This window comes from Mastigoproctus giganteus, chromosome 3 (genome assembly GCF_048544385.1).
Source record: "Mastigoproctus giganteus isolate SK-2022 chromosome 3, ASM4854438v1, whole genome shotgun sequence".
Lineage (NCBI taxonomy): Eukaryota > Metazoa > Arthropoda > Arachnida > Uropygi > Thelyphonidae > Mastigoproctus > Mastigoproctus giganteus.
Window position 1 is genome coordinate 94,365,097 of NC_143577.1, and position 14,427 is coordinate 94,379,523.

General features: G+C 37.0%; 1 protein-coding gene across 1 annotated transcript in view; it reads right to left on the minus strand.

The window, feature by feature from the left end:
• Positions 1–14,427, minus strand: part of LOC150088162 (uncharacterized) — a 263,728-nt gene that overhangs the window by 162,213 nt on the left and 87,088 nt on the right. Inside the window, exons 2-3 of the mRNA XM_090370052.1 lie at positions 10,354–10,862; positions 2,805–2,943 (exon numbers count right to left, since the gene is read on the minus strand). Coding sequence (XP_090226178.1) covers positions 2,805–2,943; positions 10,354–10,862 — 648 coding nt within the window. The remainder of the gene's footprint in view (positions 1–2,804; positions 2,944–10,353; positions 10,863–14,427) is intronic.

Sequence of the window (14,427 nt, forward strand, 5' to 3'; positions counted from 1 at the left end):
TGCGAGGTGATCTGATTGAGGTGTATAAGGCCTTGAATGGGTTGAGCATACTGAATTCTGATGGGATTCTTCCGCTTGCTTAGATTATAAACCCAAGGAGGCATAAATTCAAATTGAGAAAAGACAGTTGTAAAATAGATGTGCAGAAATTTTCCTTTAACCAGTGGGTAGTTGATTGCTGGAAGAAACTTCCATCAGTCATTGTGGAGTTGATAGCTTAAATAAATTCAAGGAAGAACTGGACAAACATTTAGAGGGAATGGTTGTGCAAATTTTTTTTTTGGCTGATGCTACATAAGCTCATATGCTTGCTTTCTTGCATCACATGTCTCTATTACTATTATATCTATATCATCTGCTATTACAGGCAGTACAATACAATGGTTGCGGCTGACTGGCTTTAACTTGAAACAATCAGATGAGTCAACTAAACTATTATCAACACAATTGTGAAAATCCATTTTATATTAAAAACTTTATTTTTTAAATAATTAAATATTAAATTAAATAAATATTTTTAAATAACTTCTATGCAGTGGTTTAGACATGCACTTTATGCACATTTTTTTTATCATCTCCCTTGTCAGTTTTGAATATTATCTCCATTATTATTTTGACTGAGTAAAATGTCAATCAAATGATGTACGTGCTTCAACAATTGTATGGCAGCTAGATTCTTCCAAGATGCAAAGCGAAAGCTAGAGCTGCAACTTAACTTGATCCTCTAATTTTTCCATTTAGATGATAACTAACAGATTTCAGAAATTTTCAATGGAGAAATCAAAGAACACTTTTATTGAAAGTGTATTGGGAGTTTCAGATGTGTGGACCAAGCAGAATACAGGCAACCCCAATATAACACTGTACTTCTACAACACCGTTTTGCTCTAACATGATTGATAAAATGGGGCAATCCTCGTGCAACAGTACTTATATAACATGGTTTCACAGTAACACGGTTAGAGAATTGTGGCAACCTCACATAAGACTGTATTTTTTAACTTTTGTGCGGGGGAGGGGATTCTGCTATTATGTTGGATATAATTTTTAAAAACTCCCATTTTTTTGTGAATCCCCACTTTTGGCTTGCTAATTTTATTGCAAAAAAAAAAAAAAAAAAAATTGGGAAATCCCCATTCAATAGGTTCTGTGCTATTGAACTTGTGAAAAAAATCTAGATTTCCAAGTTTTATTACTGTCGGATAATGTGCTGGACCATCCAAAAGATTCAAGTCATCCAAACGTTGAAGTAATGTTCCTACCACCTAGTCCAACTTCTTTAATTAGATCAAGACATTATATCTAAACTTTGAAACTTGTTACATCAGAAAATCGTTACAATGCATTTTGGAAAAAATTTATTCCAGATTGAATTGATGGAATATTGAACTGATAGAGGCATGGAAACGTTTTTCCATTGTGGACTGTATCAGAATCAGCTTTATCACTCAAAGTAAAAAAACTGTCAACATTAAATGAGTGTTGGAAAAAATTATTAAAAAGACCTAAGTTCGAATCCCGCCGATAATGGAAGGAATTTTTATTGGTCTTTTTCACAACGTGGCTGAATTAGTCTGTCTCAGTCAAGGATAGCATGGTTTTTTTCTGCCACAACTCTGGTTTTTCATTCAGAAAAACAAAATCTACCTTAGAACACATGCAATTTGAACACACAGAGCAACATAGCCTTAATCACTGAAGCTCCTAAAAAAAAAAAAAAAAAGATTACTGAAGACTTTCAAGAATTAGTGGTAGAAAACGAGGATGGCAAAGCGGATTTGGTGGAAATAGCATCAGAGGCAAATCAAATAAATTCAGAGGATGATAGCACAGATGAAAATTCTGAACTTCCAAATTTTACACTAAAAAGTATACGGAAAGGCATAAAGTCAGCCGAGCAATTAGAATCTTATTTTTTGAATTCATATTCTTCGACTGAAAGGAGCTTAGAGTTCAAAAGGGTGCTTCAAAAATGATTAGTTCTATCCAATGAAATTACGAAGATCTATCACGCAAAAGCAAACAAACCCAGACTAATGATTTTTTAGAGAGAGAGAGAGAGAGAGAGAGAGAGAAGATACATGAAATCTAGAATGGTGTATTTTTGTCAGTTTTGTTAACGAAATGGCGTATTTTGGTTAGCTATTGGAACGTAACTCCCTCCCTTTGTACTGGTTCTTTGTCCCGTATAAGATGGTTTCGCACTACACAAGATTTTATAGAAACTAACTACCTTGTTATATGATGGTTACCTGTAGATGAAGAGCACAATATCATTTAAATTGTGTGGTCTCTAAGGCCATGGCCCATCTACCAGGTTAAAGTTAGATGGGCATGGCCTTGGTTCTCTTTTGCCATAATATTTTGCTTTCAAGCTGCATTTCGCTGGATTCTGCTATTCACTATTTTGAGTTCAAGGGGTCCAGATATTAAGTGGATGGGCAGTTTTGTAGTCTTATATTTCAAAATAAGTAACAGCCTAATAAACAAGCCCACAACATTCTAAATTCAAGTATCTCAATAATGTCATTCAGAGCGATAACAGTAATATTATTCTCTTCACTCCCTATTCACCTTTAGCTGCAATGTTGGATCACAACTTGTTTGTATTCACAGATTTTGTATGTTTGATTGTGTGTGTGTGGTTTTTTTTTTTTTTTACACAAGTGGTATACAGTAAGAAAATAGTCATATCCCAAAGAGTATTATAATCCACCCAAAAGGCATTTCACTATATCTACATACAAAAATTTAAATTACACAAGCTACAGTAACAGATTTAAAAGAAAAAATACATATTTTACCTGGGACAACAAACTGCAAGGTATATGGATTGCGCCGTTTTGTGTTTACTTCCCTTACCCCATTTCCTTCCAATAAAATCTGCACCTTCTGCCTGTCTGCAAGAGCTTTATTTAATATTACGAACACTTTACTGTTGCCCTGAAATATAGCAAAGGTTGTTCCATAGTACACATTATATAATGTATAACATATAAAAGTATGAAATGAAAGTATGTTGGAAATGAATTCAGTGGATATCAGTTATGTTTCAAGAGTAACAAGCATATAAAAAGAGGCTTCTAGAATGTAACTTAAGATTTTTCTCTAGCACATCTGAATCATTGAAAAAATATATATTCATGGGTATACATCCATGAATATATATACACCATGTAACAGTTTTAAAAACATGAATAGATCACAGCAGACTTTTTTATAGATACATTCAGGATGACTGCACAAGCAAAAATAACTGCTCCAATACAGACATATTCAACTGAAGATTATTTTTTCTTGATCAAAGGAAGGCAGACAGTGAAACTCCCTGTATGGATTGGTTTGGTTTAAAATTTTAATGGCATATTACAGCAGTGGCTATTATATGCCAAGAAAAAAGGTAAAAATAGATTCTGGTAACTTTAAAAGAGGTTACCTGGTCAAAAGATTAGGTGTAAGTTTAAAACATGGTATATATTCTAAAAACATATAAAGCTTATTTTATATACATGTATATAAATTAGTAAGCTGCAAAAAATTAAAAAGAGCTGACACCTTGTCATTGTCAGATAAAATCTGACTGAGTGTATAAGATGCAGTCAGATGGTTAAACACGGTAAAGCACATATTACTAAAACCTGGGCACTCAATTAAAATGTTTCAGGGATAAAACTGAATCACAGGACTCACACATGAGGGTCATCAACCCTCAGCAAGAAAGAATGTGTCAGATGACTGTGTCCTATGCCGGTCCGTGCCAGAACAACTTCCTCCTTACAATTTCTGTGCAGACTAGACTGCCACGGTTCAATTACAGGCTTTATCTGATGTAATTTATTGGTTGTCTGTCTATTCCATGTATCTTGCCACAAGGTGTGAATCGTTTTGTGTATTACTTGCCTGTAGTCTGTATAGGGGACTGACAAGCAATTATTAGAAGAAATTGCTGATTTGGCTGCAATGTCAGCCAAATCATTTCCCCTAATCCCAATGTTGCTGGGAATCCAGCACAAGCGGATATCATATTCACGTTCATGGAGAGAGTGAATCTTCTGCTGAACTTGGGACAGAACTGGATGAGGATTATATCTCACAGAAAATAAAGCCTGTAAGACGCTCAAAGCATAAGAATATAAAAAGAACCGTTGGTGCTGGCATTTACTAATACGATCCAAGGCTAACTGTATAGCGGGTAGCTCTGCAGTGAATATGCTGCATTCAGGGAGAATCTGCTCTGATATAGTGGTGTCTGCAAAGATAGCAGCAGCAGATCCTGTGTTGAATTCTGACTTTGAGCCATCTGTGTAAACTGGCATGAACTTAATGTTCAGCTCTGTGTGCTGAAAAAAAGCTGCAGGTTGACAGACGATGGAGTGTCCGACTTTCCCCAGATTTTAAGGGAAAAGTCGCATATTGGAACGTGATCATGCCAGGGTGGAAGGGGCTGATTTGGTGTTTTTGGGCAACCTTGTCTACCTTGATTTTCAGTTTGAGTAGCACTTGGACATGAATACCAAAAAGGACGATTGGCAGTCTGATGGGCATTGTACAAACTTTCCCATCAGGGCTGAAAAACAGATGGCCAAGTTGGATGGTCTGGCAGGGATTTCAGTTTTAAAGCATATTGAAGAGACAACTGCTTACGTCGAACCGATAACGGTGGTTCATTTGCTTCAACGTATAGGCTCTGGACAGGAGATGTTCAATATGCCCCAGTAGCGATGTGGATAGCCTGATGATGGATAGGATCCAGCCATCGGAATACTGTCCCTGGCTGAATTGTACACCTGGGACCCATAATCTAATCTCAATTGCACAAGTGCACAGTAGATGCATAGTAGGGTGCAACAGTCCCCACCCCAAGATGTAGAGGACAAAGAGCGATGAATATTAAGACCTCTCGTGCACTTTGTACGAAATTGACGGATGTGATCTAGAAAGGTCAGCTTTTTATCAAATACAAGTCCCAAGAATTTTGTATCTGACACTACTGGAATAGCATTTTGCCCAATCTTTAATTCAGGTTCAGGATGAAGATTACGCTTATGACAAAAGTGTACGCAAACGGTCTTCTGCGGTGGGAACCTGAATCCATTAGCAAGTGCCCAGGAATTAAGGCAATTAATGGCTTATTGCAGTTGTCTTTCAAAAACCCTCATGTTGCATGACTGACAAAATATTCTAAAGTCATCAACATAGAGGGTGTGGTTTACAGTTGGAGGAAGCTTTTTTTTTTTTTTTTTTATGAGAACCCCAAACACGAAAGGTATCAAAACCTATGGTACTTAGTACCGTGCATGGGTTGAAGGAGAAGTAGAGAAGTATGGGGAGAGGGGGATGCCGGAAAACTTTGCTCTAGAGATTAAAACATGGGTTTTCACCACTTCAAGCCTCCAATAAGCAAAGCGGTGGTATTTTCACCGGTTGATGAAAGTCATCTACCACCTGAAATCTGTGATAGAATTTACTTTGATGGCGAAAAAGCGTGCCACTTAATACTGATTCTTGCGGTACTCCCTCCTCTTGGCAAAAATGGACAAGAGGGTGAGGATCCTACACGAACTTGGAAGGATTGCTTGGCTACAAAGTTTTAATAAAAAATGGGGAGAGACCCTCTAAGGACCAAGGTCATGCAAATCTTAAGTTGCCAAATCTCCAAGTTGTCATATGCTTTTCTCCATGTCAAAGAACACTGACACCAAGTGTTCGCATTTTAGGAAAGCGTCCTGGATGGATGTTTCCAGTCTAATAAGATGGTCTAGAGTGGACCTGTTTTCTGTGGAAGCTGCACTGAACGTTGGAGAGAAGGCAGTTCGATTCTAAATACCACATTAAACAAAGATTAACCATTCTCTCCATGATTTTGCACAGACAGTTTGGTCAGAGCGATAGGACGATAATTAGTAGTCATTTTTAGGAGCCTTTCCTAGCTTCGCAAAGGCAAGAATAATTGCCGTGCGCCAGGCATCCGGAAACTGCTCTTCAGTATAGATTTTTGTTATATAAAAGGAGCAGGTGATCCATAGATGTTGGGGAAAGGTGCTTAACCATTTCATAATGGATTCCATCTGGTCCAACAGCACTTGCTTTAGAAAGTGAGAAAGCTCTTTAATTCCTGCATAGTGAATGGTTTTGTTGTAAGAACAAAGGCCCTTTAGTGTGAAATTTATGGCCCGTTTTTTCACTTTTATGTTTCAGGACCAGAAAACTCTGGGGAACAGGATGATATCCCAGAGATGTTTGAAAAATGTTTTCCCCTAGAGCATTGGCTATTGCAGTGGGCTCCAATATCTTCTTCCATGTGCCCATATATTTGCTGTTATTGCTTGCTCTCTCTCTCAGAAAATCTTTATGGTAATGTTCACTTCCCTGTGATATCTACTCTTTGCAATGAGAAAACCATATTGACCATTGAGACTAATTAAATAAAAACTAAATTAAATAAATTCAAGGAGGAACTGGGCAAACATTTAGAGGGAATGGTTGTGCAATTTTTTTTTTTTTTTTGGCTAATGCTACATAAGCTCATAATGCTTGCTTTCTTGCATTGGCATGCCTCTATTACTATCACATTAGCAGATGTATATGAGGCAAGAAAGCAAGCTTATGCAGCATCAGCCAAAAAAAAAAAAAGTCTCATTTCACCCCTCTGTTCCAAATACTTGTCCAGCTCAGCCTTAAATTTATTTAGGCTATCAACTTCCACAATAAAGGATGGAAGTCTGTTCCACCAACCAACTACCTGCTGACTAAAGGCAAGCAGGTAGTTGGTCTATCCTACATCTGTCTTTCCTCAATTTGAATTTATGCCCTCTCAGGTGATTATTCTGAGCAAGAGGAAGAATCCCATCAGCACTGAGCATGCTCAAACCATTTAAAGCTTTATACACCTCAATCAGATCATATACACCTCAATCAATCAAATTACAGTTTCTGGAGACTCCAGAAACTGTAATTTGCAAAATTTAAGTCTTTCTTCGTAAGAGCAACCCTTTGTGCCATTCACTAATCTTGCCCTTCTCTGTAGTCATTCCAACAGCTCTACATACTTCTTAAAATGAGGCCTCCAGACCTGTATACAATACTCAAGGTGTGGCCTAACCATTGCCTTATACAAGGGGATAATCACCTCCTCATCCCTTGCTAGAAAAAATTCCTGTATATCATTGACAAGACATGATGAGCTACTCTTGCAGACCATCTGTACTGCTCAGAAAACTTTATATCTGCCTGCACAATTACTCCCAGGTCCTTTCCGTTCTCTACCATTGTCAGTGTAGTACCACTGAGTTGACACGTTGATCTGGGGTTACTGTTTTCCATATGTAGTACTTTACATTTGTCAATGTTAAACTTCATTGCCACATCTCAACCCATCTGCTCAACCATTCCAGATCGTGTTGCAGCAGCATAGCATCAGTAGTGTCCTTAACCACCCTGCCAACCTTTGTATCGTCTGCAAACTTGGATATTAAGCTGATATACCATCATCGATATTATTTATAAATACAGAAAACAATAATGGACCCAGCACTGAACCCTGAGGGCCCTCCACTAATAACATTAGTGGACAGTGAGCAGTTGTCCATTGATTACCACTGTCTTCTCCCCCTCAACCACCCCTTTATCCATAGCAGCAATTTGCCTCCAATGCCACACTGCTCCAATTTGTGCAGCAGTCTTCCATGTGCAACAGTATCAAAAGCCTTTCTAAGATCCATATATATGATAAAGGTATTCCCTGCATCCAGTTCTTTTGTGACCACATCATAGTATCCAATCCAATTGGTCACGCAAGACTTTTCCTTAACAAAACCATGCTATGTCCAAGTTTTAACTGAAGTCTTGTCTAGATGATCCTGCAGTGCTTCTTTAACAGTGCCTCCATTAATTTTCCTGGAACAAAAGTTAAACTAACAGTCTATAATTACTTGTGTCACCCTTTGATCCTCCTTTGAGAATTGGGGTCACATTTGCACACTCCAGTCCATGGGTACCTCCCCTGAGTACAAAGAAGCTCTCATAATTATGGCTCAGGGTTTGTGCTTACTTCCTTTGCTGCCTCCTTTAATATAACTGAATAGATTCCATCAACCCCAGGTGCTTTTCTTATGTTTATCTTAAACAATTTCTCCTCCACTTTCCTCTCAGTTATTACAAAATCTAGCTCACTGCCAGAGTTCAACTCACCTCTGGCATTCCCCACCTTGAATAACTCCTCATGGGTGAATGTAGATGCAAAATACTCATTGAGTTTGTTAGCCACATGAGCAGGATCATCAACAGTTGAACCATCAATATCCAGGGTACCAATCTGATTCATAACTTTCCTTCTAGAATTTACATAGGCAAAGAACTGTTGTTTTTCTTTGCATCCTTTGCCAAGGATTTCTCATAATCTGCCTTTGCTTGCCTAATCTCCTTTGTGACTTGGTTACAGACCAGCTTATATCTTTCATAGGCTTCCATGTCACCCATTAATTTATATGTATCCCATGCATTTTTCTTCTCTGCCATATGTATCATTGGTTCATCTGACATCCATTTAGGCCTAAACCTCGAACAATATTTCTTAGTTGGTATGTAAAGCCTAGTAGCTTCCAAGATAAATTCTTTGAATGCTTCCCATTTTGAATTTACTGTTGGTAACATCATCAGTTGGTCCCACCATATAGAATTTAAATACTGTCACAGACCACCATAGTTGCCTTCACAAAAGCAAAAACCTTTCCCTTTACCCTTGATGGTAGTTACCTCTGAGTAAATCCCACTTCAGCACACTGTGATCACTACTGATAATCAGTTCAAGAATATTACTCCCCTTAGTTGCCTCCCGAACATGCTGATGTAGAAAATAATCATCCAATTAATCCAAAAGCCTTGCTAGTGTGCGAGTGACCAATCCACAAATTCCAGTCAGTATCCGGGAAATTAAAATCCCCCATTATAAGACTGATTTACTGGCCCACTATTTCCGTGTACAGTTTCTTATTATACTCAGAGTCATAAGGTCTATAACACACTCCTACTCTCAATTTTGATCTCCCAATGCTTATGTCACACCAAACTGACTCGACACTGCACTGTCCAGTGATGTCAACTGGCTTCACTTCCTTGGATTTTATGCATTTAACTAATAGCATAACCCCTCCTCCCTTCCTATCCTGTCCTGTCTATCCTTCCTGTACAATTGTACTCCCCAAATTCCAGTTCTGCATTCCTTATATCTGTGTGACACCATGTCTCTGATATCCCAACAATATCTGCCTTTGATGTTCTGAGCAATACCTCAAATTCATAAAATTTATTTACCAAACTCCTAGCATTGGTGTACATGTAAGTATACATGCACCTGTTCCTATTCTTAGCTACCCTAACACAACCCATGTGTTTACTTGTACCACAATGACTCCCAGCAGTCTCTGTAATACCCTGCATCTTGTTTTCCAGGCTGCTGCTCATTCCAATAGAAGAATAACTTTCACCTCTGCCAGGGGCTACTGTTAATCTATTAGTCCTCTTATCCCCCCAAGCTAGCAGTTTTCTAACCCACCTGACACTGCCCCGATAGCATCAGCAAATATTCTTGCACCCTTTCTATTTAAGAGTGTCCCATCCCTGTAGAAGCAGTCTCTCCTGTTAACAAGTACAGACCAGTCTGAAAAATATTCTACCCCTTGAGCCCTGCATAATCGCATAATCTTTTCAGGGCCAAATTGATCAACAAGGCTCTTATCATATACTCCCTCCTATCGTGTCTGGGCAGAATTGCAGACACTTTAAAATTCAACCCTAATTCATGGCTTTTTTTTTTCAACAGTGACCTGTACATTGGAAGATTGATCAGGATGACTGGAATGCCTGTCAGATATTTCTGGCAACATTTAGTGCCAGCGCAGTCAACCAGGAGATGATCAATGATGCAGTAAATTACACTGCTGAAATTCGGTATTAGTGGTGGAAAAATGATGCAAGAAAACAAGCTTATGCCAGATTACAATAAATCAAAAAAAGGATATAGAATAAAAAAAAAAAAAAAAAAAAATCTCGCATCACCTTTCCATGCTTTTGGAAATGGTTTCCACCATTTCCGAAATGCATGGTGATGGAATGGAGTACACACAACAGCAAGAAAGGCACAAAATAACAGAATATTCTGATGATATCACACCACAGATAACCCATAGCCTTTAAACATGCATGCACCCAAGCAAGTAATGTAGATGCTGTAAAAGCTTGTTTTTTTGCATCATTTACCACTACTAATGCCCAAATCAACTATGTTTTTGATATTTCCCTTATATCTCTTAAATAAACATAGACCCTTAAATGACAATTTATTTTTTTACTCACCTCTCTTACTACTTTTGGTGCCAATTTAAAATGAGGTTTGTGGAGTGCCTGTCTTTTTCTTGAACGTGATAAAATTTGTTGTGTTTCATGAATAACACTTAACACAAAGTCTTTGTCTTGATCTCTGGCTACCAAACATGGCCACTCATCATAAGTAACAAGAGCTGCTTTGTGGAAACGTGAAATATCATTTTCTTGTACTCCACAGAGCATAGCTACGGTACTGGTGGGCTTCAGAAGCTTGCCAATTTCAAAAATTTCTTCAGCATGAGAGTCAATAAAATCTAAAAAATCTGGAGAAATTACTACCAAAACGACCTTAGCTTCAGAGAAGTGCTGACTCCTGGCACTTGGAAGTGGGAAAGGTAGATTTTCTATTTGTTCATGTTCAATAATGATTGGGTCTGTACTTTGAATAAAGCAACCAGTTAAATACTGATCCCATTCAGCTGCATCTCCGCTAAACAAAATAGCCAGATCAGGAGGTGGTGTCATCATTAAGTTGTTACCTGCAATGATATTAGGAAAGTAATGAAAAACTAATAAAATTAAATACCAAAAATTAAATTTTTTTATATGATTAACTTATTACAATGCAGATGAATTATTCATGCTCAATATTCCATTATTTTTTATTCCTCTGGTTTAACTATTAAGAAGTATCTTCCACTTTTAACTTTTTTTTTTCCCACTTGTTCATTTCTTCCAATCATTTAATATGAACAAATTAAATTAATAATTTGAGAATATTCAAAAAATGACTTATCATAAAGAGAATTATGTAATTAATATCAATTAATTTGATGTTACTAATATATTTAAACACTCATTCTTTGACAAGGTCTCTACCTCCAATAAACTTAACGTCCAACCTTTTTTGAAAGGTTGGATGTTAAGATAATGGATCATTATCTAAAAAACTTCACTATAGTTTAAAATCCTTCATGAATATACCAACTGCATTTCATTGCATATATTCATCAGTAGGTAACTCATATTTATAAATCTGGAATGCAACAACTTTCAGCATTTCCATCACATTTTACTAAATTACAGATAGTTAATAATTATTATTATTAGCCATATGGTGCAAGAAAGCCTGAGACTTATGCTGCACCAGCCAAAAAAAGTTGAGTTACCCTGAGAATTTAACTATAACAAACTATAAAAAAAAAATGTTGCACAAGGAAATTTATCCATTTTGACCGCCCATGTGGTAAAATGGATCTGAATAATGTAGTGTTTCTCAATCTGAGTGCCACAGCACATTAGTGTGCTGCAGAAAACGAGAATTAAAAAATAATAATAAATCCAAGTTTTATAATAAAAATTAATGGTAATTGTTTTTATATAATTATGTTATTTTTTTACATATAAATTTCATGTATGCTCATGTAAGTTAAAAAAATATATATATTAAAAGCATTTAAAACAAATAAGTGTATTTTTAAATATAACAAACAGAAATAAAACTGGAGTATAGTAGTGATTGTTGTGTGTTGCAAAATGTTGTCTTTAATTAAAAAGAAACTAATGTATAATTATAATCTGATGTAAAAAAAAAAAAAAAACGTAAAGTGCAGCCATTATCAACCCACTGCAGGGTGGAAGCCTCCTCAACAATTCATGCTGAGGGAAATGGACCATAATCTGCCACGCTGGTCCAGTGCGGGTTGGCAGATCGACCGTATTCAGCAGTCAGGGGCTTGAACCCCGGTCTACTCAAAGAGCGTGTGCTACTGCACTCCCGCTCCTGCCCACTCGGCTACAAACTAATGCAGTGTTTCTCAAAGGGTGTGCCGCGTCACATTAGTGTGCCGCAAAATTTTCCAAGTGTGCCGCGAAATTTAGAAATTTCTTCTTCTATGACTACGTAGGTGTGCCGCGAAATTTTTCTTCTTTGGAAAATGTGCCACGAGAGTAAAACGATTGAGAAAAACTGAACTAATGTATAATCTCGCTGCTGACCAGCGGGAGTCACAGTGGTGAGTGCGCGCGCGCGTGTCGGAAGCACTTGAAGCCATGTTATGTTAAGGTGCTACGTACAGAGTAGTACTACTCTGTGGTGCTGGTATGTTCCTGATGTGTGTCCTAACTAAAAATTTCAATTAATTCATGAAACATCCTCCTCTACTTTTATCTTATCTAATCAAGAGATGGAACTAGGTAATCGCACGCCTGGGGCAAAAGTAATACAAGTACACCCCCATTATATGCAGGTATAATCTTTACGAATTTATAAAAATTACTATTGCAGCGATCTATGATTCATATATTTATTAATAAAATAGTTTAAATAATACAATGAATATAACAAAAACAAATATTTGTTTATATCTACAGACTGTTTCTATACAAACTACAAAGAAAATACATGACTACAAAGAAATTTTAAAAAGTTAGAGATAGTTTATTATTAGCCATATGTTGCAAGGAAGCCTGAGGCTTATGCTGCACCAGCCAAAAAATTCCCGAGTTACCCTGAGTGCGAGAAGTAGAAAAGGAATCACCAAGAAAGAGAAGAATGATGATATGCAGCTCAGGACCCAGGGTGTGCCAAGCCCATACTCACCAGATGCGAGCCCCTGGGCTGTTTATATATATATATATATATATATATATATATATATATATATATATAGAGAGAGAGAGAGTAAAATCATAGAAATGAAATATAATATAGAGTACTTTTAACATTATAACAAACTAAAAATATGCAATGATGTATTATTTTAATTGAATTTTTCTCGCTTTTACCGAAGCAAAATCAATAATTTTATCATAATTTGTTTTGTGCAACGTGATTTTCAATGGATTTAATTCGTATGTTGGTTAGTTGTTCTTATCCACTCGTTAATCTATGATGATTTTTAATCAATTTAAGTTTACTGAAGATCCTTTCACAAGAAGCTACTGTTACAGGCAAGAAAAATTCGTAACGCTATTTCTGTTTCGATAAGATTCTCTTAGAATTAGACAATACTCAGGAGTGAATTAAAGCAGTTGAGGTGGTTACATATTTTATATCCTGCAGAACTGATAAAACATGATTTAAAAAAAAAACTCAATTTCTGTTGAAATATGGCGCATTTAAATCGTTATTGTATTTTAATGAAAGGTCGAAAACAGCCTTCTGTAAGTTAGATTTATTAATTAATAAGTTCTAAATAGAAAATCAAAATCTGAGGAAATAGTATTCAGTTTTTCAAATATAGCTTAAGTCATTCTTAAGAACATCCAACATGTATTTAATTTCAATACAAAAAACTGTTTTTCGGTAGATAAATTGAAATTGTCCGAAGATTTGTAAAGTGTCATTCTGTTTTTATTTATTTTTTTCTTTCACCTGGAAATGTAGCTGATACACCCATTTTATCTGCTGTGGTAGCAGCACTACACAGGGTCCTGAGCTGGACTCTCTCTCTCTCTCTCTGTGTGTGTGTGTGTGTGTGTGTGTGTGTGTGTGTGTGTGTGTGTGTGTGTGTGTGTGTGTGTGTAACAATAATTTTTTGGCTAGTGCAGCAAGAGCCCCCGGCTTCCGTGTACCATATGAATAATAATATCCGAAAACGTCTTGAAATTCACTTTCCTGTATTTCTTGTAGATTTTTCACCAATCCGTTTATTAATTGGGAAGAGTTACGTATGCAAAACAATGAATTTTATTCCATATAGCCAATCTGCATAAAAATGTATAGCCTATTCGTTGGGTGTTATGATGTAGGTTTCACGACACAGGAAACTATGGCCAAGACGTGTCTGTCAGGGTCACTATATCCGTAATTACTGAATTAAGGATATAATATCAAAGTGGGGTGTGTTCAAGGGATGGTGACGTGCATTCCATAACCTCTCCTACCTAAATGTGAACCTCACCTTCTCGGGCGAACTGACCCGTTTCCACAGACGAAACTCTGGCGACCGAGTCACAGCGGTATACATGTGGACATGTGTTTTTGTAAAGGGCGGCTCCTAGAACGTGAGTTCATCTCCGACTCGTATCTCTGTGAAGACAGTATCACTACAAACGGGCCAGATGTGTGTGATGTAGGTTTGTGTGTGTGTTGTTCTGTCT